This window comes from Wolffia australiana, chromosome 9 (genome assembly GCF_029677425.1).
Source record: "Wolffia australiana isolate 7733 chromosome 9, ASM2967742v1".
Lineage (NCBI taxonomy): Eukaryota > Viridiplantae > Streptophyta > Magnoliopsida > Alismatales > Araceae > Wolffia > Wolffia australiana.
In genome coordinates this window covers 13,401,134-13,425,785 of record NC_135843.1, presented here as the reverse complement: position 1 = coordinate 13,425,785, position 24,652 = coordinate 13,401,134, and the positions used below count along the sequence as shown (strand labels likewise).

Below are 24,652 nucleotides of genomic sequence, written 5' to 3'. Positions count from 1 at the left end.
GCTGTAATGAAAAGAAAACAAAGCATTAAAATAATGGAATAAATGTTTTTTATATATTTTACATGAATTTTAAATGTTTATTTGGATTTAGATTATAAGCCATGAATTAGAATAACTAGATTGTCTTCACCTATATTTTTCATTTTGCAAAGATTGGCACCTATGCATAAAGTAAATGATAGTTGGGGCCGCTAGTATGATAAGCCTATTTACATTGTAAAAATATACTATAAAATTTTTCACAAATGGAATTTTTAGTTGTGGTTGGGTTCAAATGGTCCAATTATATGTCAAAATTGGGAATGAAAATGAAAGAGAAATCTGTGACAAATTAGATTGATCAGGCTAACCTCATTACCAGAATGGTTATGACTTGATATGATGTTGTTTCTTATTCTCCAAATTTATTAGGAAATATTTTCATTATGGAAAACTTAGGAAAATGTGGAACCAATAAAACTGATATGCTTTGGGTCCCAGTAATTTATTATGGAAGAATTTCCAGTATTGGTACAATATGAAATACTTAATAAAACATGCACCAAGAAAAGTGGTACTCCTTTCCTCTGAACAATTTATTTAGACAGAATTTCAAGGATGTGTACAATACGATACACTTAAGGAAACAAAATACCAAAAAAATAATTATAAATGATAAGTTTATTAGGACAGAAAAATTATAAATGATAATTATAAATGATAAGTTTATTACCATGATAAGCCTATTCTCTCTACAATTTATTAGGACATAACTTCAAGAGTTTGGAACACAGAGGGGGAACATAATTATAAATGGGGCATCCCAAACTCACTTATCCCTTGGATTGAATCCGAGTGAATGAATGAGCCAATATGTTTTAATATCCAGCCTTAATCCGTGTTTTCATTTATCATCCAAGAGGAAAGTGTTGAGTTCTAAAGACCTTGATTTAGATGAACAATTTAAAACAAGTCACCTCGGCACAAATGACATCCATGATTCCTTCGATCATCGAACGAGTCGCATGGAGCTGCACATATGTTGAGTATCCACACGGTCCTCGACACGTCAAATATCCTCCTTCACATTGACAAGCCTCATTCAACCTCTATCGCTGTTATTACACCGGCCATATCACAACGAAAATGGAGAAGAGCTATGGGTAGAAGGGAGAATAAGGGGAAGGCCCCTGAACAATTTTGGCTTGGGTGAATTTCGTTCAGAGCCTTCCCCTATTTATACTAAGTAGATTTTTTCATAAAAACTCCCAAAACTTAAGTATATCTTTTGACGTCCAAAAGACCATTGGGTGTGACCCTCTAGGCCCATGACATAGTGAAAGTACAACCGCAGGTCCACAAGACGTCTTTGGTGTCTCAGGTCTAAGGACCACTTACACTACCGTGACGTGAATCAACCTGATTGACAGTTCGGTATAATACCATTCAGGGATTCGTACAGATCAATTCAGTGAACTATTTTCATTAAAGAACACCCACTATCTATCCTTAGTGTCTCCACACAAATGCCTACGGAACTGGCCATATTCATCATCTGAGTGAGGCTAGACAATGATATTCTATCTATTAGATACTTCGATGTCCTTCTTGAGTATCCTTTGAATAGGAATATTTAGAATACATACTTCAAGACTAGCGATCTCCGTATAACGAGATATCATCATAATTCACTAAGTCAGATCATGTATTCATGTACTTCATTATACGCATGATACATATACTATAAAAAATGTGATCCATCAATGAACATGGAATGATATATGGAATGTGTGATTGGCTTGCCGCCCACTATATTGCTATCAGAAAGTACCTTCCAAATTCAAATAATGGAGTTAGTTCCACATATGAAGCTTCATTTTAAAATGGCCTCTAAAGTTGGGTGTTTTCTCCAATCAAATAATATCCATAAGTTTTTAATCTCACTCAAGAACACATAATACATAGCAAGGTCGTCTCCATAGGGACTGGACTTTTAGAGACAGAATGTATTGAAGAATTGAAAGTTAGGGAAAATGTATTTTGAGCTATTAACACTACTAAAGGAAATTATTATTAAGAGTATACGTCTATATTGATTAAATATATAGGAAGAGTTATGTACATAGGGCTATGTACGTATTGTATTTTAGTTAGGATGGCCACACCCCAATGCTAATAAAGATGTTTGTGATTTCGACAAAAGTGTCCCGTAATTCACTCAAAAAAAGATTTAACCACCAGAACTTGGCGGTTATTCATTCAGCTTGGCGGTTTAGTGGCACATACTCTGCCAACACGTAGGATAGAAGCACCCTTCCTACTCAATGACGTGGTAGAAAACACACTAGCTGTCACCCCACAGGAGAGGGAGAGAGGGTTAGAAAGATATACGAGGAGAGAACAACTGAACACATCCAGGATGGCGCTGCTGGACCAGCTGTGGGACGATGTGATGGGGGGCCCAAAGCCTGAACGTGGGCTGGGCAAGCTGAGAAAGAACTCCACCGGAACTCCACCCACTTCTCCAAGAAGTGTGCCTTCTCCACTTCTCCAGAAAGAACAGTTTTTCACTTGATGGGTTCCTATAGTTCGCTTGATTCCCCAAGAGAGAAGTATTTTACCTTTTACCCTTTATCATTGCCTTTGTGTTTGGCTTCATTGGCAGAAGGCGGTGGCCACGAGTTGTTGTATGAAAGCGAGGGCGTTAGCAAGGAGCAGCGGCACGTCTCTCCTCCGGGGGCGAAGACCGATGTTTGGCGGAGCGTATTCCAGCCGGGCAGTAACCAGGCCACGAAGGATATCGGTGCAGAGATCTTTGACAAACCTCAGCCTGGCTCACCGTCTATTTATGACTGGTCTCTCTCTCTCTCTCTCTCTCTCTCTCTCTCTCTTCTCTCTTTCTCTCTTCTCACATATCTCTCTCCTTTCTCGTTTAACGCATACGTGTATTTTTCTCTCTCATATTACCCATCTCTCTTTTTTCTTTCATCTCTCTCTCTGTCTCTCTCAATATTATCCATATTTTAAAGGTAGAGCATTACGTCATTACTCTCTCTTGCTTTCGTATCACCCATCTCTCTTTTTTCTGTATCAGATCTCTCTCATATTTACCCATATCTTTCTCTTTCGTTACTCTCGTATTCCCTATTTCTCTCTCTCTCTCTGTCTCTCTCTCTTATTTCTCATATCTCTCTCCTTTCTCGTTTAACGCATACGTGTATTTTTTCTCTCTCATATTTACCCATCTCTTTTTTCTTTCATCTCTCTCTCAATCTTATCCATATTTTAAAGGTTGAGTATTACTCGTCACTCTCTCTTGCTTTCGTATTACCCATCTCTCTTTTTTCTGTGTTGTATCTCTCTCGTATTACACATATCTTTTCTCTTTCGTACATCCCCTACTTCTCTCGCGTATTCCCTATTTTTCTCTCTCTCTCTCTCTCTCACACTCTCTCGCTCGCTCTTATTTCCTCTCTCCCTCTCTCGTTTTACATGTTTCTCCCTCCCTCCCTCTCTCTCTCTCTCTCTCTCTCTCGTTCTCGTATTGCCTATTTCTCTCTCTCTCTCTCTCGTATTGCCTATTTCTCTCTCTCTCTATCTCTCTCTCTCTCGTATTGCCTATTTCTATCTCTCTCTCTCTCGTATTGCCTATTTCTCTCTCTCTCTCTCTCTCTCTCTCTCTCGTATTAACCATCTTTCTCCCTCTCTCGTATTACCCATATTTCTCCCTCTCTCCCCCTCTCTCGTATGACCCATCTCTCTCTCCGGCGTATTATCCATCTCTCTATATATCTATATATCTCTGTCTGTCTGTCTGTCTGTCTGTCTGTCTCTCTCTCTCTGTCTCTCTCTGTCTCTCTGTCTCTCTGTCTCTCTCTCTCTCTCTATCTCTCTCTCTCTCTTATCTTTCTACATCATCAACTACATAAGTCATAACTCGTCTCTCCCAATCTGAAATTATTTATGCTCAGGCTTTACAGCGGGGAAACCAAGACCTCACATCGGTGAAGGTTAGATACAAGATACACCTGTATGGGTTAGCTGGGTCATATATATCTGGATGTACAAAGCATATGCGTTCCTGTTTCCAAAATGGGGTTCTTTGTTTTCTTTTACTCCCATATGCTATGCTGATAAGTCTTCCGAAATACCTTCTAATCATAATTTGTACAAATGAACCTGAAATTCTTATGGGCCAATTAAAAACTAAATATATTGGTGAACATCAATGTAACAAGTATTTATCTGCATTTTGCATGAAAATATGTATTAGGCATTATCAAGAAAAAAGAGATTATAAACAAGTAATTATGCAGCAATTCTGATAATTTCCCATTTGACTGCATTCCAGGGCTAACACGAGGATAAGAGAGTTCATGGGTAACTAATGGCTACTCATTAACTATTAGGTCCCAAATTAGCTTCTTCAAAAGTGTACTACATGATGGACGACGAGATCTGGATAATGATGTCGGATGAAAGTAATGTGAAGACCCCAGAGGCCACGTATAGATAGCGGGCAATTGATGATGAACGATATCAAATAACGTTTTAACATATTTGAAAATCAAATTCAACATCCTAAAGTGATCTAAATGTACTTCTAACTTATTTTCATATATCTCTACCTTATCCTTACATCTCTGTTGGTATATATTTATCTACATCTCTTCTCCTTCTATAAATACCATTATATAAATCTATATATTTATTGCTTGCTGTATATATATAAATCTATTTATTTATTGCAAACTATATTTATTTATTACATACACCAATCTTTATCTACATAAATAATTATCTAGATATAAATCTATATCTATGCATATATCCATAAATCCATATTCCTCACTACTCCCATCTAAATATCTTTTTCTTTATATAGATATATATGTATACATCAAAATTTGTACCTCTATATATATCTCAATCTCTCTCTATCTATATTTCCCTCTCTACCTTTTTCTACAATTTTTAAAATCGCTCCATAGATATGCTTCTATTTTTATGGAGTTCTATCTACAACATAACTCCTTTCTTTCTGTCTCTATCTTGATGTCTCTCAATCATATTATCTACGTCTAGTTTGTTGTCTCTATTTATATGCATCTCTATTCCCGTATGTCCTGAATATATACTTTTTGTTATTATTAAACTCTCTGATTAAGGGTGAAGATATAAAATGGGAAAGAGAGGGATAAAAAGAGTCAGGGAAATGGATATATCCATATATTCATAATTCTCATTCCATCTGTACACTGATTTCTCTATCAATTTTTATGTATACATTATATCTAAATTTTGATATGTTAATAGATAACATAATTACCTTAAAATATTATTATAATATAAATCTGCTTATCCATAACTCGATTTTGATCACTCCCTCTCTATGTAAAAATAAATTAATTTTTTTATGAAATAATTTCATGGTTCCTTGAAGAAATTCATTTTTCTCAGAAAATTTACAAGTGATTTAATGTATCATGTGATGTATCTTTTTAATCTTTTGGCTTTATTGTCATATCGACATAATTAAGGCATGGACATTCGTTCAAAATTTATCCCATCACATCATCCTTTACAGTGGAGCTTCCTTCTTGTGGTATCTGATTTGGCCAGACAAGTGATTCCATGTGTATATATTTATCTATTTTTAACTATCTATGTAAAAAGTATTCATCTATCTGTCCATCCAGACACTGTACAATTGTCCATGGGTCCATCCATCTGTCTATCATTCTCTCTATATATCTACCTATCCACCTATCTATCTACTTATATATATCTGTATTTTTTATAAACTTATTGAGATTAACATTTATGTATACGTCACATGAGAAACTTTTGGGCTGTGAATTTCACTAATAATAAAATAATTTTTTTGTTGAAAACAAATATGAGAAAATAAGTTAAAACTTGATACATGAATTGGATGCTAGTTTATAGTATTTTCATACGAGATTTGGATTGTGGATTAGGGAGATAACATTTGGCATAAGTCAATCATACTTGCCATGCATTTATACAGAACTTTGATATTTTTATGCTGCTGAATGAGTAAGATAGTGCATGTTTATTCATACATAAACATAATAATTATCAATTTTAAATGAGTTCAAATATTTAAATCAAAATATTATGGATAGAATCAATTTAAAAAATTTTCTGCACCTTCCTAAGCTCTTCTGGTAATCTAGAAAAAATGGAATTTATCAAGAAATATCAGTCATTTATTTCATTAATGAAACATTTATTTATATCAGAATATTTTTTTTCATCACTTTTCTATTTATAACATAAGTTTGGGGATTATCACATCTGAGTATTGGGCTGAAAAAATCATTCTTAGAGGGCTAATCGTAGTGAGCCAATTTGTCAGGCGTTGATCTCAAAGAGATCAGACAATGGCTTAGAGGCCTAATTGGTGTATTAATCATGGAATTAGATTATAAGATAGGTTTGAAGTCCTGAATCAGCTAATTTGAACTATTTCAAGCTATGTCAACCAAGATTTCAAGCAGATCATGGAGTGAACTAGTTGTAGGCACATTTCAAAGTTCATGGAATGCACAAATCATTTTCTCTCATGCTCACTGATGGACTCTGGTTAAGGTCGAGCATTTAAAATTTATATGAGACATCAGCCATATGTTTATATTTGTTAGAAAGCGGTAATATGTTCATTTCTTTCGAATGTAGCTAACTCTGAATTGGTTCTCCAGTAAGAAAGAAAACAAAGTGCGACCGGACTATGATTTAGGACGGAATCCATTATGATTAGAGATTCATCTTTTGTCATTTGGTTTTTAACAATAACTAAGTTTTTCATTCCAAAACCACTTACTATCCACTTGTAATATAAGTGTGATTCTGCTTTTTATTTTTCTGTCATTCAAATATTTTATCTTGTCTGAAAATTGAAAGGCCTTAAATCACCATTTTTTCATGGATATACTAGGTGCATTATATTCTCAACCTCTGCATCCAAAAAGTAAAATGCAAATTGGTAAATATTTGTTGATATCCATGGAGATTGACCTTAGTCTCCCATTTGACACAGTCCTACTTTTTAAAGTGAATATTTATTTAAAAGTAAACAAATGAATTATTTTTCAAAAACATATTGATTCCACATATATTATTCCATCTCAAATAAATCTTCTTCAAGTGGTTTCTGCCACATTTATCATTTTCAATCAATTTTCTAGTTGATAGTCATGCATTTTTTCACCTTTTTTTTCGGGCCAAGATTTTTTTAACATATGTCTCAAAGTCATAAATCAAATTATAAAATTTTTTGTTGATAAAAGGAAAATAAAATTTTTATAAATTAATTATTCCAGCCTAATTAGTTTCTAGTCAAAGTAGAACTTGAAAACAAGAATAAGTTATAAATTCATTATTTATTTAAAATTTTTTATTTTTATCATGTATATTGATCGAATTAATTTCCTTGAAATAATTGAAAATTTTATTTCTTAATTTCCCTACTGAAAATTTGTTAGTATATATACCTAAGCGGCTTGTAGGGTAGTGCTGGAGATATAAGTTAAACAATAAAAACATATTGTTCCCTTGGCTTAACTTTACTTTCAAATAAAATTTGATTAACTATTTTGTTTCTAAATTTTTGAGTTTGGCATGAAGGTTTTACGATAAATTACATGTACTGAATTTACTTAAATGTCCATTATTTTCTTGCCATGATTTTATTTTCCCTTGAGTTTATGAATTGACTTTCATAAAAGATCATGCTTGTCTGAAATATATAATTTTATATTTGTACAACTGTATATAAATAAATATATTTTTATATATCATTTTTATTGTCTTTGGCTAAATATATTTCATTTGCCTTGTTATCTATAAAGGATCAGACTAACACTTACTAAAAGTTAGTAGCAATGATATGATTATAAAATATCTAATAGAGTATGCATACCCTCGCCTAGGTTATGTTATTTAATTCATTTTTCTTTGATACCTCTTGGAATTTTATTTAAAACATTTATAGGTTATGTTATGAATTTCTTTCTTTGATACCTCTTGAAGTTTTCTTTTAAACATTATCATAAATGTACATAAATTTATTTTAAAACAGTTTTTTAGTATATAATCACATGACCAAAAAATATAATATTTAATTTTAAGATGTGGTTATTTAGATCGATACATATATATATATATATATAAAGATATAGATCTAGATATAATGATGAAGCTTTAGATAATGATATTTTAAGAAAAATATTTTGCGTCTTAGGAGGTAACTTTCATTGTACTCATCATGTGAGGGGTATCTGGAATATTGTGTGCAATCCTAAGTGAAACTGATTTGTAAATTTTGAAAATCTCCATTGAACGTACAATATAACTTTAACTAAACAATCATTAATAAATATCCTAAAAAATAAAATGTTACTTTTTCATTTTTATACCTCAATTCATGTTATTTTGATTTGTTAATTAGTAAATAGAATGTATAAAGTATATTCAAATAAAACTTGAAATTGATATCACTTGAAGAGTTCTAATATTATAAAATCATTTGTCGGAAGAAATCCTAATTTAGCCAAGAAATTTTCAGCATATTAAGAACGATTGTACTAAAATAACGGTTCAGTCTTTGATAAAATTAGCACATTACTGTTTCAAATTATCTATGTATTATTGTACAGAAAATATTGGAAAAACATATTTACATATATAACATAAAATACACTAAAATTTAATGATGAAACTCAAGTTTCTGAGAACTCAAATAACAGATTTATGAATATAAAGTGAAATGAGAGGAGCCATTTACTCATATTGTTATATAAAAAGTTCACCCTTTTCATGTAAAAATATATGGAACCCTTTGGAGTAAGTTTGTATCAAAAAACTTGTGATGGAAAAGATATATGAAATCAATATAGATAGAGATGAAATAAATGATAACATATCAAAGAAGGAATTAAGTAGGGTTCCATCTGAAATTTGTAACATTAAGAAATGTTTAATTTTTTTAACGAATATCCTCATATGAAGCTTAATGTTTTCAAGAATTTAAAACACATTCCTGTAAAATAAAGTCAATATAAGCTTAGGTGAAATATTGGTTGCAAATAATGAATACATGTCTACATGTTCCCAATGAGCCCTATAGACAACGTTCCCAGCTCATTTATAACAGTCACAATGATTGACATCATACTTTATAAAGTAACTAAAAACAAGATAAAACTTGAATCGAAGTATTTTAATTTACTTCATTCAATGATAGAATGCTACAGGAGGTTTAAGTTTTTTATACGAATAGAAAATAAATTTTCATCACCCCTTATATGAGATAACTGCCCCTGTATGGTGTGGAAATAATATTTGAATCTTCTAGATTCAGCCAAGAATCACGACAATAGATGATATTGAGATATTTAAAGAAATACCAGTGGAATCAGACTTTGAAAATGAAAAGCAAGGCATGTCGAAGATCAAATCATCTCGCATCCAACCAAATTTGATCCCCTTTGTTTCCAAGGTTCACTTGTCTCTAGACATATCCGTGCAATCCTTGACGCACCAGTTATCTTCTCTTCAGGTTGATCCACTCAGCAAGATATTGACAAGGCATTTATCTCCATTAGAGTCCTGCCCACAGGGTAGGATGCTCAACAAAGAAAGAGAGAAGAATGGGGGCGCCCAAATTTGCAAAGGTAACTATCACGTATGACTCTGGCTTCGTCTATACTTAATTTAGTTTTTTTTAAAAGTTCCTCTCAATTTTGTGTATCTCCTCCAAAATCCATTAAACCTTGGTGTGTTACAAACCTATACACCAGTCCAATTAATGACTTATATGCCCAATAACTTTTTATTTCAAATAACTAAGTTTATTATATATATATGTATGTATATAATATTTAAAACATTATTGATTGGTTTAACCCTATCATGTTCAAGAAAGGTATAAAAGAGTTCACCAAATCTTTCAAGAAACTTTTATGCTATCAGCAACTATGTACTTATAATCCCTCATCTGCAGACACTCCTATAATGACTTAAGGTATGGTTGACTGTTAAATTTTTATTAATTAATGATTGGAAAATCATTAGAAAACACATTTTTGTAATATTTTAATACCTTGTCGAATCAAGTTAGTTCTGTTGTTTTCTGTTCACCACACAAAGGGATGCCAGATCAACCATCCTAATGATATGACCATGCAGTTATGGTGATATTCAATATTGTGACATCCTTTTAGAGTGTCCTATGAATAGGAATATTAGGATAATGTGTTTAAGTAATCAAGCCAGCATGATCTCATCCTAATTCATCAATAACTACATATATCATTGGCCTATTAAAAATTAGACATGAACAATCATGAATTGGAATTGTGTTGATGACCTCAAAAGAAACATGGATGTTTGTTAGCTTTAAGGCCTTACAATTCGTCCATTACATGTAGTCTCTTTTGGTGGTTTCTTTAATGAAACTTATTTGAGCTATGGGCTATACTTGTTTTTTTAGTATAACATGAAGAAATATGAGGTCCGGAATAACAATCAGAATTTGGTAAATAAATATCTCGGGTGAAATAAATTTCCACCTTTAACCTGCCGAATAGGAAATTCAACATTCTACATTGCACTCCAGAATCCAATAATCAAAATAAATTTCATCATTGATTCCATATAAACCAAAATTGATGTAGGATTGAATGTTGAAGAATCATAGACTAACTCAATCATCCGCTATTCTAGTCCCTCCCATGTAATATTTACTGGGCATGTCACGTGTTTTTTCAATAAAAAATAGAACGATGGTCAACAGGTAGACATGTTAAACAAACTACATCCTTAATTAAGGAGGATCTTTGGTGCTTGAGGATGGATAGTTACTTTCAACTATCTTGGTCAGGTGACGAATTACAGAATTTCTACCACTTTATTGATTTTTTCTTCGCGTTGAATTGGCTAAATTTGGTCCTACTGTTCTTACCCTTTGGCTCATGAATTTCGTACTTCATACCCAATCCCCAAAAGTACATTTATGGGGTAAAGATCCCATCTTATCCAAAATATTTACCCAACAAATAAAGAATCAACAAAACCAGGCTTTACTCTTCTTTCTAAACTAGCGCATGACTAGTCTGTGAAGAATAGGTGGTGATCAGCAGCCAACAAGTGAAGAAAAGAAGCCAAGATGATGCCGAGAGCGAGACGGTGGCACTGGCAACTTGTGTTCCTGTTGTGTTAGCCACAACCCTCGCTCTGTCATCCGCCAGTTCACTGCCAGTTTTTAAATCCATAAAAAAACATCATGAGGAAGTAAACGACGAGTAAGTATGGACATAGAAGAGAGAGAGGGAGAAAGAGATAGAGAGAGAGAGGGAGGGAGACAGAGACAGAGACAGAGGGAGAAAGACAGAGAGACAGAGAGAGAGAGAGACACAGAGACAGAGAGAGGGAGAGAGAGAGACAGAGAGAGGGAGAGAGAGAGACAGAGAGAGGGAGAGAGAGAGACAGAGAGAGGGAGAGAGAGAGACAGAGAGAGGGAGAGAGAGGGAGAGAGAGAGACAGACAGAGACAGATTACCTTCCAGCAAAGATACACCGCCCGTGACCTGCAGGTCAGAGAGAGAATGATAATAAGAGGACAAAAATAGAAGGGGAAAGAGTGTAGAAACAAGAGATGAAAAGGTTGCAGTAAGATAGGAAAAAATCTAATAAAAGGAAAAAGGTATATTCTATAACAAAAAGGTATGAGAAAAGGAAGAAAAGGGCGGAGAAAAGAAGAAGAAGATAAAGAAAAATTCAGAACAAGAAAATAAGACAATTATCAGAAGAATAAGTCAGACAGACGGATAGAAAATTTTATGCAGAAGAGAACAATGAGTTAAGCAGAAGAGTACAAAGAGAAAAGGACTGATGGACGTAACAAGAGTAAGAACAAATGGATGATGAGGAAATTGAAACAGAGGGAGAGAAGTACAAAAACAAACGCATGGAATAAGGTAAGATTAGTAAGACAAACATGAAAGAGGTGGACATTGAGAGAGAGAGAGAGAGAGAGAGAGAGAGAGAGAGAGAGAGAGAGAGAGAGAGAGAGAGAGAGAGAGAGAGGAAGAAGAAGAAGAAGACTAGGGACAAATGGAAGAGGCGGACATTAAAAAATAGAGAGGGGGAGAGAGGAGAAAGGGATTGGAAAGACACGCACTAAGGTTAGAATAGTAAGAAACACATGAAAGAGGGGGATATCGAAAAACAGAAACCGTAAGATATATATATATCGATACATATCTCAATGGCCCCCCTCCGTTTGTTTTTCGTCATGGAACCTCCTCGGTGTGCTTGTCTCTCTCTCTCTCTATATATATATATATAAAGAGAGAGAGAGAGAGAGAGAGAGAGAGAGAGAGAGAGACAGAGAGAGAGAGACAGAGACAGAGACAGAGACAAGCACACCGAGGAGGTTCCATGACGAAAAACAAACGGAGGGGGGCCATTGAAAAAGAGAGGAGAGAGAGCGGGTGGGGGAAAGGAAGTACAAAGATAAACTCACTGAGTAAGGTAAGAATAGAAAGAACAAAAGGAAGTACAAAGAGAGTGGGTGAGAGAGAGAGAGAGAGAGGAAGAGAGAGGGAGAGAGAGAGAGAGAGAGAGAGAGGAAGATAGAGAGAGCGAGAGAGAGAGGAAGATAGAGAGAGCGAGAGAGAGAGGAAGAGAGAGAGCGAGAGAAAGAGAGGAAGAGAGAGAGCGAGAGAGCGAGAAAGAGGGAGAAAGAGAGAAAGAACGAGAGAGAGAGGGAGAAAGAGAAAGAGCGAGAAAGAGAGAATGAGAAAGAGAAAGGGAAAGATAGAGCGAGAAAGAGAGAAAGAGAAAGAGAAAGGGAAAGATAGAGCGAGAAAGAGAGAGAGGATAAACTGAAAGACAGAGGGAGAAAGAGAAAGGGAAAGATAGAGCGAGAAAAAGAGAGAGGGATAAAGAGAAAGACAGAGGGAGAAAGAGAAACAGGGAGAGAGAAAGAGAGAGAGAGAAAGAGAGGGAGAAAAATAAGAAGAGAGAGGGGAAAAGAGAGGGAAAAATAGAAAAAGAGAGAGGGGAAGAGAGAGAGAAAAATAGAAAGAGAGAAAGGGAGAGAGAGAGGGAAAACTAGAAAAAGAGACGGGGAGAGAGAAAGGGCGAGAACGAGAGAGCGGAAGAGAGAGAGAGAAATAGAAACAGAGAGGGGGAGAAAAAGAGAGAGGAAGAGAGAGGGAGAGAAACGAAGGAGAGGGGGAGAGAGAGAAATGGAAAGAAAGAAGGGAAGAGAAAGAAAAGAAATAGAGGGGGAGAGAGAGAGAACGAGAGAATAATAGAAAGAGAGAGAGAGATAGATAGAAAGAGAGGGGGAGAGAGAGGGGGGAGAGAAAAAGAGAAAGAGATAGGGGGGGAGAGAAAAAGAGAAACAGAGAGAGGGGGAGAGAAAAATAGAAACAGAGAGAGGGGGGAGAGAGAAAAATAGAAAGAGAGAGGGGGAGAGAAACATAGAAAGAGAGAGGGGGGGAGAGAGGGAGAGAAAGAGAGAGAGGAGGGGGAGAAAGAGAGAGAGAGGGGGAGAGAAAAATAGAAAGATAGAGAGGGGGAGGATCGAGAAAAATAGAAAGAGAAAGGAGGGGAGAGAGAAAAATTGAAAGAGAGAGGGGGGGAGAGAAACATAGAAAGAGAGAGAGCGGGGAGAGAGGGAGAGAAACAGAGAGAGGGGGAGAAAGAGAGAGGGAGGGAGAGAGAGATAGAGAAAATTAGAAAGACAGAGAGAGAGAGCGAGAGAGAGAGAAATACAAAGAGATAGAAGAAGAAGAAACAAGAAGGGGAACTCACTGGGGTCGGTGGTCGTGACCATAGCGGCGCCCTGAAACTGGCACGCCTCGGCGGCCTTCCCATGCTGCTGATAATAGCTATTAAACGCATAAGACGCGTGCGTCCTCGCCGTTCTCGGCACATAACACGCCTCCCCCGGCTGAATCCCCGAACAATCCGCCTTCCCCGGCCCGCAAGCCCAGTCCAACGCCGCCAACAACGCCCTCTCGTCCACCTCCCCCGCCGGCGCCGCCACGCAAAACTTCCTCCCCCCCGCCACCTCGGCCATAAACCCACCCCCCTCCGCCAATTCAAGCTCGTAATTCGCCCTCCCATCGTCCCCAAAAATCCCCCACTCCCCTCCCTCGTCAAAGAGCTTGAAAACGTACACGCTCGGCGTTATCTCCGGCCGCCTCGGCGTGCCTTCCCTCTTCACCAGAACATGTCTTATCAGGTTCGAAACGTACGTCTTCGCTTCCTCTCTCGTCCCTTCTCCTCCGTGCGGCCACCCCGTCTCCGTCACAACCACGGGGAGTTCATCCAAGCCGAGCTTCGATAGCGAGGAGTACGCCGCGTCTATCATCGCGTCGTAGACATTCACGTAGTGAAGAGAATTCTCCGGGTCGACGAGCTCCTTCCCCTGCTCGAAGAGCGCTGACCCTCCGAACCGCGCGAGCTGCCGATTAGGGTAGAGATTGAGCATCAGAGGAGAGGCGGACTTGGAGAGAAAGCGAAGGACAGGGAGGACGGTGTCGTTGAAGCGCGCGGCGGAAGGCGGGAAGGGGTTGAGAATGGCGGAGAAAGACAAGGGAATGGAGATTTTGACGGAGTTTTGGAGGCCCCCCGCGGCGATGGCGGAGGCGAGGTTGGTCATGGCGGGGAGGAGAAGAAGAGACGAGGAAGGGGACGACGTGAGGACTTCTTCTCCGACGGAGATGGAGGTGAAGAGAGTGTGGGGGTGGAAGCGGAGGACGTAGCGGGAGACCCAGGAGATAGCCGAGGAGGGAGACGTGGCGAGGGCGACGAGGTGGCTGTTGGGAACGCAGAGACAGACGTTAACGCCGGAGAAGGAGAGCGCGGAGAGGATGGCTTCGTCTGGTTGAAGAAGACGGACGTGGGTCACGCGCTGTCGCTTGAGGAGCGCCGCTACCTCCGCCGCTGCTGGAAGCTTTGATGGGTCTTGCCCCAGATTCACCCCTACGAAGGGTCCTCCTGAAGAAGAGAAGTGTTAGATAGCGGAAGATGAGAGAGGGGGGGAAGGGGAAAGAAGAAGGCTTTACCAGGTTGGGGGAATGGGGCGATGGCGGGGGAGATGGAGAGGAAAAGAGGGAGGAGGAGGAAGAGGAATTCAGCCATGGGCAGATTGGGCTGGAGAGTCCGCTTGGAAGTGATAGCGTGGTAGATCGGAAGAGTGGGCAGAGTGAAAACTGGGTTAGGCTGGAGATGGTCTGCCAAAGAAGAGTGCGCGGGTCCCTCGAAATGGACATTTACCGTTCCCTTTTGACTGATTGTTGTAAGGCTGGAAAGTTTCACCCGGAAGATTATGTTTTTTTGTATAGGGGGTTTGTTTCCTCGATTTGTGAATTGCTCGATTGAATTTCAGATATTGAGATTAGATGAGAGGTCCAGATCCGAGAATAAATGGATACGGCAGATAAGAGAAGAAAAGTGAAGATGTTTGAGAATTTAGCACTACCCAAGATGAGAGAAATCGAGAGATTTGGAGTTTCTATCGTTGAATCTGGTGAGGATTATGGTAGAAAACTTAAATCTGTTGAATTCTTCGTGGATAGTTGATCTTGTATTATTAACTTGATCCATCGTAAATGAAATGTTTGGAAACTAAATTTAAGGTAGGGACAGATATGGACAGGAGGTTCTTTTCTTGAATGTGGGTACATTATTTTTATTCCAATAGTCTGTACTCTGAAGACATGTCAGTCTCACAACGATTGCAAAACATTTAGTTCCTGTCAGATATCTTTTCAACTATGATACAAGGAAACTGGCAAAAAGAAACGACAATTTCAAGAACACATAATTATAAATGAGACGGCATTCCAAACATTTTTTTCGTGCTATAGCCCAGAATCCTTGTATTTTATTTGGCTTATCTAATTAAGATCAAAGGATCAATCCATCTAACGAGTATCATCTGATTAGAATTCTAAATTATTGGAATGAAAAATGGTATATTTAGTGACAATCTCAATGGCCTGAAATTGGCACCATCAATGCCATCAGATCATCAGCTAATGAATATTTATATTTTCTTATATCTTTGGAATATGCAGCCAATTAAAATTTTTAATTTGCGCTTCTTGATAGCTTTGTTCTATAAATTTCCACACCATTCTCATCTTGTTTCTTATTGGTTAGCCCCATCCAGTTTTGAATTATGGACTCATGTTTATCCTGTTATAGTTGCATGATCCTATCTATAATAAGACATTATAAAATGTAATCATAACTAAATCATTAGGTTTTTGTATGCGTATACTACACTGCATTATGATGGTTTCATGATATTTAGATCTACCACTGGTTTCCATAAAATCATACCTTCATTTCGCTTGTTTAATATTTTCAATAAGACACTTGAGTCACTTTAAATATGTTAGCCAAACACTTAAATCTGATGGATTGGACGTCAGGTGCTGAAGAATCTTTTACAAAACGCCACTTTCAACATTTGTTACACGCTTTGGGTATAAATATAGAGATGACATAAATATTTTTGTTCTAAAATAAGTTTTCTGCATGCTGATTTTTTGTCACAGGCGATGTCTAAATTGATACATCATAAAAAAACTAATTGTTCGAATATTTCAGAGACTAATTAAGAAGTTGATGATCTTATTACACAGAAAACGAAATGTGCTGCTGTTGATTTTTTATTCAGTTTCTTCAAGACAGAGATATGTCTTGTCTCCTTGTCTCAAGGTGTATTAGTTTCTCCATCTTTTAAAGGTGGTAGAATTTAGATTAAGCTGTTCCTTGTAATATATAATCTTGTTATTATAATGTTCTAATTACTTTGAAAACATCAATAAATTCCACAGTGCTGAGTCTATAGCGGCGCACAAAAAACAAAGAACCTCACTTAATTTGAATATCAAATGAATTTAGTCTACCACAAGTCAAAAGTATGAAACAAATAAGGGAGGGGATTTACATTATTATGAAATAAACAAGTCAAATGTAATTACATTAAAAATATAATTACTAAAAACCAAGCCTAAACTTATTATTGAACTTCATTGAGGAGTTTTTTTTCAGATTCTAAGAATTTGATAACTTTGATTTCTCATAGATTGGACTATCTGATGTGGGAAATATACTAATCATTTTTATCTAATTAATTAATTAAACGCTAATGAGCATATTATGTCAAATCCTAGAGTTCAATCGTCAGTTGTAGATTGAGCCAGCATTAGTCAGGTGATAAGAGTGACTTAATAGTGTCTGTAGTGGGCTTAATGGTCCAGTAGAAGTGGGTCAATATTGCTGATAGGCTGGGTCAATCTAGCAAAAAATTGGCTGGGTTGGTTCATTTTAGACATAGTCAACCCAGATTTTAATCAACTAAGGGTATGTGGTGGGCTATTGAAAGACTGCAAAACTGACATCATAAAACTATAGTAGGAATAATATTCATTCCATTCTGATGAAAGAGCTAAATTCTGTCATCTATCTAAGAAGTACCCAATCCCTATTTTTTAATTTTTTTAGTCGTAGACTCTGCAACATTGATATATATTAAATATATGCTGATCTAAAGTGAAATATTATACTTATTGAAAAAATAAGATATAGATGGTTATTTCAAGCATAAAAATGTTCAAATTGATCAGGAGAGAAGGCGAAATCATTGCATGCATGTAGGCTCTGTCATTTGGAGTTCTTTTTATAAAACCACAACTCCAATGAAAACTGGATTAGTCGAGTGGGAAAGCGGGTTAGCACATGGTTCCTAAATTCCCCAAAGTCAATTTTGAGTACAATTTTTGCATCAAAAATTATTTCCCGCATAAAATAGTCCAATCTATGAGAAATTAAAGTTATCAAATTCTTAGAATCTGAAAAAAAAACTCTTCAATGAAGTTCATTAATAATTTTAGGCTTGGTTTTGAGTAATTATATTTTTAATAAATGAATAAATAATAATATAAGAGAGAAATATTTCACTAATTAAATATTTTCTATACTAGAATGATGAGAACATGTCTACTTTAAGTGAAAACATACAATATTTCAATAATTAAATAACTATGTATTAGGGTTTAAGGTTATGTCTTTGGTTATCTTGAGTTTAAGAATTAAATTTAGAAAAACCTGTACTCACTCAAATAAATATAACCAGCAATAAGTACAGGACCTCTCCTCAGGGAACTATGATTAGGGCTTTAATATTCTTTAAATGGTGATGAAAGATATGAGAGGAGATAAATGTAAAATAAATATAATGAGACAAGGGAGATATGGAGTGAGAAGGCCATAGTTACTATTTAATAAGATTGGGAGGATTAATATGAAGGATAGTGGATAGGAGATAATGATAGATGGGATAATGGTTAATATAAATGGGCTGTGGAGTGAAGAGAGGTGATGAAATTAGTTCAGGGTATAGAGAGACAGGGTAATAATATGACTAGGGGTTTATGTTTGAGAAAAAGATGGAATGAGGAGGTGATGTAAAGTTGACGAGGGTAAGAGGTGATTAAAATGATGAAATTAGATTTGAAGATAGATTGGGATGGATCTAATCGAATGCTGATGAAGTAGATGATATAAAACTAGAGAAGAAAACTTACCCTAGGTCCTATGATCTAGGAAAACCTCTGTACTTATTTTGCACCAAGATTCATTAGATGATCCTCAACCTCGCTCTATTTCAATCAGCCTACTAATGAAGGAAGCGAGTTTGAAGATACATTTATTTACCAACAGACACTTCAACTTATGGATCAAAGGGTATGGATAAAAGAGCAAAGAAAGATGAAGCTACCCTAAAAGATGAAGCTACCATTTTTTATTTGCTTCTAGATCATCAGATATGAAGCCTAGAATTTGGATTAATCCTAATCAGTATTTTGATTAAAATTTTATCTCTCCTTATCACTGTTTCCATCCTCACATCGTGTTGTTGGACCATAATGAATAAACATGAGATGTGGTGCACAGTGATGTGTCACCATGTCATAAAAACACTATTTATTTACTATTCCTAACTGGTCGCATGCTTTTGGGAGATGTGCAGAGAAAGGAGCTGTGTTCGCCCTGTAAGCATGCTGTTCCTTCTTATACAATCAAACCATGACACGTGTTACTTTGTTTAAGTCCTGCATTTTTTATTTTTTCTAAACTTGAGTAAACCTTTAAAATATTCATCCAAATCCTGACTTGTAGGCTGTTTTTCTCGTCCTCTGCACCACCAATAATTGTGATTTAATCTGTGATTCCTTTCAATTGATACATGTCAACCCTATTCATAAAAACATAAAATATGCATCAGCCTACCATGGACCATTATGGATTTATATTGAAATGAGTGGATGCACTAATCAATAAGCATATTGAATCTATGTTGTTATTTTGATCAACTTAAATGGTGACTTTTAAGTCTGTAAATGCATATAATTCAATACTCAAGATAAAATAAAACTAATTCCATAGGGTTGATGGACTAATCAATAAGCATATTGAATCTATGTTGTTATTTTGATCAACTTAAATGGTGACTTTTAAGTCTGTAAATGCATATAATTCAATACTCAAGATAAAATAAATCTGTGATTCCATTGGGTTGATAAATTTCAATCCTATTCATAAAAACATAAAATATGCATCAGCCTACGATGGACCATTATGGATTTATATTGAAATGAGTGGATGCACTAATCAATAAGCATATTGAATCTATGTTGTTATTTTGATCAACTTAAATGGTGAATTTTTAAGTCTGTAAATCCCTATTTAAATTCAAAAAAATGAAATAAAAACCTGAAAATATAACTCTGCATAATAAAATAAATATCTTAGTGACTTTTTAATACTTTTATTTAAGATTTACTCTGTTCTAAGGTATTATTTTGTATAAAAACCTGATGTTGAAAAAATCTATGAATACTTAAAAATGGATAAAAATAAAACTAATTTTTGCCATTTTTTTCTTTGTTTGGATTTTTTGTTGGTACAAACAGATGGAATTTGTATAATACGAAAAAAAAGTGTTGATTAAGTACATATCATAAAATCCATCCCGCGCTAGAATGAAAAGATGAATTAAAATCTGAACATGTGGACAAAAATAATGAGGGAGATAACAAGAAAAAATCATGAAAAGGGATCTCTCTTCAGAAAGGAGGAGAAGAGAAAAAAATAGGCGTACGCATATGATATCTATTTCAGCCAATAGGGATCAGAAATACTAGTTAAACTAGGAAAGGTAGGCTAGAAAGTTGGGCGAAAATGATACATAAATTAATTTCAAAAATAGCGTACCTTGGTTCGTAACACCAATTTTTATTTGCTTAATCTGACCATATCTACATGTTTATTTGCATTAAATTGACTATATACGCCTGCTATCAAGCATAAAATGATTGAATTTAGTTTTAGAATGATATTTTCAATTTTATGCATTTTTTCTCATTTTGGGGATTTTTTTTGAAAATATATTTTGAAATAGAATAATTTTATAGGTCAAAATATGATTTTTCTTGAATATTTTGATATTATATTCATAAAAAATATGATTTTCTGAGTCAATATATATATTGGACTTTATTTATCTTCTTATGAATTTTGAAAGATGATGTTACTTTTTTTGCGCAATGCCACGTGTCGTCAATCATTAACGTAAACCTTGTTAAAATTTAAATCTGGTTAATGATTGGTGTGAACCAGTTATTAACATAAACCATTATGGCATCACAATTATGATATCATAATGGCATTTAATGTTTCATTGTTTTATTTTAGTTTTTTTTAGCATAGGGTGATGTGAAGCAATCAGAAAAAAAACTCCTTTCTTGCAGTAGATGTTATTAGAAGATTGAGAAGCAAGGAGTCAAAGTTTGTGCCTATGCCTAAGTGTCACGAGACTCATGGCGCCACGTGTACACGTGGCACACATGTCTCACTTTTTTAGTGGCTGTTAAAGGGAGTGTGCTGATCCGGCGCAACCTGACATGGTGCCCACTGATGTGGCACCTGCTGACGCACCACCACATCACACACACTTTTAGCTATTTACTTATTTTATTATAGTGTTTTTTTTCTCTTTTAGGGACATGTGGCATGATGACCGCCATGGATAAAGATTGCGTGGACCAATCTAGGCCACTCATCATATTCAATCACCACCATTGAATTCCCACAACCCTATACATGGTGGGGCGATGGTGACGAGGATGAGGAGAGAAAGTATTAAGATTAAACCGACGGCTGAGAATCATCCAATTTCCAGGCTTGATATCTAATGATCTGGAATTTTGATTAACCTGAAATTTTAAGGGTAGCTTCATCTTTACGTCTTCTATCCATCCATATTTAGGGTCTATAAATGGAGCTCCCGATCTTTGTAAAAAACAACTTTAAGCTCACATCCTCCTAGAGAGGCAGGCATAAAGAAAGTGAAGTCTTGAAGGTCCATCAAGGTTGTTCTTGGTGTCTCTAGTGGGGAGGTTGATCTGAATAAGGAAGACGCCTTGATTTGGGGAAAACATAGGGATCTAAGATTAACCTCTTTCCTTTCATTGGTACTCTTCCACACATTTAGGTAGATTATCCATCATCAAAATCCATCACTTCCATCCATTATCATCCCAATCTAACATCCTCTATCATCCACTTCACCTGTAGGCTACGCCATCATGATCCCATAACGTCTCTCCTCTTTACTTGTTCAGGAAAATCTAAATCATTATTCTCCCATTTCATTTCTCATTCTACCTTATTGTCACTACCTTCATCACCATGTATTACATCATCACCTTTGTCCGTTCTCGTCTTCCCACTCTCCTATACTACATTAAACGCTGAATCATTAAACACTTATCGCTAACTCTCTTCTCGTCTCACCGCCACTGTTCATGTTTTCCATCACCCTAGGCTCTGGTCCTACTCTGATAATGATCCATTCCTAGAATGATACTCGTCCCATCTTCTCAATGACCATTACCTCTATCGTAATTACTCTCTTCACCCATTCACTATCTATTACACTATACGTAATCCTTCTCATATTCTTGAGTTCACCCTTTGAAAGAGCTATTTCCTTAAGTCATGGTTCCTATGTAGTGGACCCTTACTCACCAAAAACTAATTAAATTATTTTATGATTAAATATTTATAAATATTATTGATTTAGTTCAATTTCACAACGTCATAATTTTACGCCTAATTTTGAGTTCATGAAGTGGCTCAAATAATGTGCTTAAGACTTAAAGAAATGGTTGTTTCTATCTGAAGAGAGATTACACTTAATCGTGATAAAAAATATTGAATGAAATCAGCTTGCAGAGGTGGGTAAGATGGGTGGCTCACTCGATATTCAACCTAGGAAAACAGTATTTCAACATTTTGATTTATATATATGTATACTACTCACCCTATCAGATATCCTAGCCACATTGAGGAAGACCACAAGATTCTAGACTATGCATCATACAATCAAGAGATGTACTTAATACATTCTGTTAATAGATTCTCCAAACCAGGATTGATTAACATTGCGAAGGCTACTTTAAAAGGGTATGAAGTTTTGAATTCCTTATCTTAAAATGGTGCAATGGCAATACTTATTTTTAAAGCATGAAATGCAATATTTTTCCTCCCGCATCTACATAAAATATACACTGTCTATTTTTTAAGAAGAAACTAGAAAAAGGGAAGAAAATAAATGGAAAACATTGATTCCTTATTCTCACTCAGCTAGCAAAAACACGATGCTTATTACTAGGATATTTGCGGCTGTCCAGCTTATTTCTCCCTTTTAGAATCCTGTAATAACAGCCCCTGGAAAATGACGTGAATAGACAATAAATGCTGCTATGCCATTTAATTCAACTCAAAATTAAAAAAAATAGAGAGAAGTTCCCAAAGAAAATATATAAAAAACTTTCAAGAAGCAACTTAAATAAATTAAATCAGTTAAATAATGCAAGATCATGTTTAGAATTATAATGAAGGTGCACCATGACTTTTCTAGGTTGAAGTTATAGCTTCAAGTACGGCTTCAATGTTTGTCCATTTACTCTGGACTATCAAAATATATTTGAATTCAGAAGCAAAAAAGCTCCATAATCAAACAATTTAACTTTGGTAAGTGGCACCTCACATTGGTTCATCTGCTTCCTTATAAAGATTTTTAAATTTTTATTATAAAGCCAAATTTTGTGATTTTAATAAAAAATTATCCTATTTAAATTGTTATCATGAAAATATTTCATTTTTATAAACCATCAAATTTCATGTGCTTCATTCCTTAACGTCTGAAGCTGCCATAGGTGCTTCATATGATTTTTTCCTGCATCTTCTAAAATGAGATTTAATTTCCTAATTGTCCATTTAGTTGTATACTCAATCTCAATTGGAAGATGCCATGATTTTCCAAATATCAGCCTATGAGGGATCATTCAAATGGGTCCCTCAAAGGCCATTCTATGAGTTCATAGTTCATATTGTAATCTTTTACTCCAGCTCCTATGATCTTTTTGTGGATGTTCTGGATTTCCCTATTTTTTGAAGATTTCCATTGTCCTGGAGATGATAAGGAGTTTTCATCTTATTTTGAATCCCAAAACTTTTAGGTATGTACCTAAAATGTGAGTCGTTTAAGTGAGATGTACCATAAAAACTATTTTTCTTAAACATCCAAAATCTCGAGATTAGTTGCTTATTTAAAAACACAAGTGGGGATTGTGTCAACCCACTTAGGCACATAATTAATCCTAACAGTATATATTCTTCTCCAGATTATGTTTGGAAATGTCTCAAAAAAAAATGCTCCAAGAATAAAAAAATTAATTTAAAGGATTGGTTTTTAGGCCATTGCATCTCTTTGTATGGTTGCCATAAATTCACCTTTCAAGTAATTTTTTTAAAAATAAATTAGTATTTAAATAACGTAGGAAAAAATAATAAAAAAATGTAGAACCTTTAACATGCTAAGTTTTGAAGAGAAATGTCCACCACAAAAAGATGAATGAATGAAAAAATTTCAAAATGGTCCTTGTTTCCTCTTTAGGGTCACATCTACAAAAAATTGAACATATCATAAATGAAATATTTCACAGTCTTTCCAAAAATTAAAATTTTCTCTAAGTGATTTTTTTCTCCCTTGCTTACCTCATTCATCCAGAGTTCTTCCCGAAAACAAGTAGTTTATTAAGTGCGTAAACTAAGGCATTTGTCTAGTGCAAACTCAAAGAATATAAACATTCAAGACATTTTTTTTTTAGAAATAGGAATTGAGCTACTGCATGTAACCTTGAATCATCAGATTTCAAGTTATCTAAACTTATAATTAAATCATAAACTGTTTTTTTAATTTTTAAATTGGAAAATCATATTCAACTACACTCACATCTATCGTTCCACCTTTTCTATGATTCTTTTTCTTCCATGACAGTTGAGAGAGTGTATTGTGCATCATTCTTTGTAAACAGTTTTTAAACTTTCAATAGATTCATCCAAATATTTGTGAATTAATAGACCTCCACTTGCGGCATTAATCATCTTCAAGTCTCGATATCTCAAACCAAGAAAAAAGGTTCAGACAATTTTCCACTCCTTAATACTGTGTTGAGACGACATTTTCTAATCAATTTCTTGTTTTTTTT

At 35.3% G+C, this 24,652-nt stretch overlaps 1 protein-coding gene and 1 pseudogene across 2 annotated transcripts; one reads left to right on the top strand and one right to left on the bottom strand.

The window, feature by feature from the left end:
* The first annotated feature begins 2,252 nt into the window (after positions 1 to 2,252).
* Positions 2,253 to 4,089, top strand: LOC144707406 (auxin-repressed 12.5 kDa protein pseudogene; annotated as a pseudogene). The gene is made up of 3 exons (XR_013582472.1): positions 2,253 to 2,512; positions 2,554 to 2,834; positions 3,951 to 4,089. The product of XR_013582472.1 is annotated as an auxin-repressed 12.5 kDa protein pseudogene (transcript).
* Positions 4,090 to 10,968: 6,879 nt separating this feature from the next.
* On the bottom strand, positions 10,969 to 15,268 carry LOC144707737 (glucan endo-1,3-beta-glucosidase 1-like). Its single transcript, XM_078580970.1, has 4 exons — positions 15,086 to 15,268; positions 13,827 to 15,017; positions 11,563 to 11,590; positions 10,969 to 11,256 (listed from the first exon to the last, which is right to left on the bottom strand). The coding sequence occupies exons 1-4, from the start codon at positions 15,159 to 15,161 to the stop codon at positions 11,097 to 11,099; spliced, it is 1,455 nt and encodes a 484-aa protein (XP_078437096.1). The 5' UTR covers positions 15,162 to 15,268; the 3' UTR covers positions 10,969 to 11,096.
* Between the last annotated feature and the right edge of the window lie 9,384 nt (positions 15,269 to 24,652).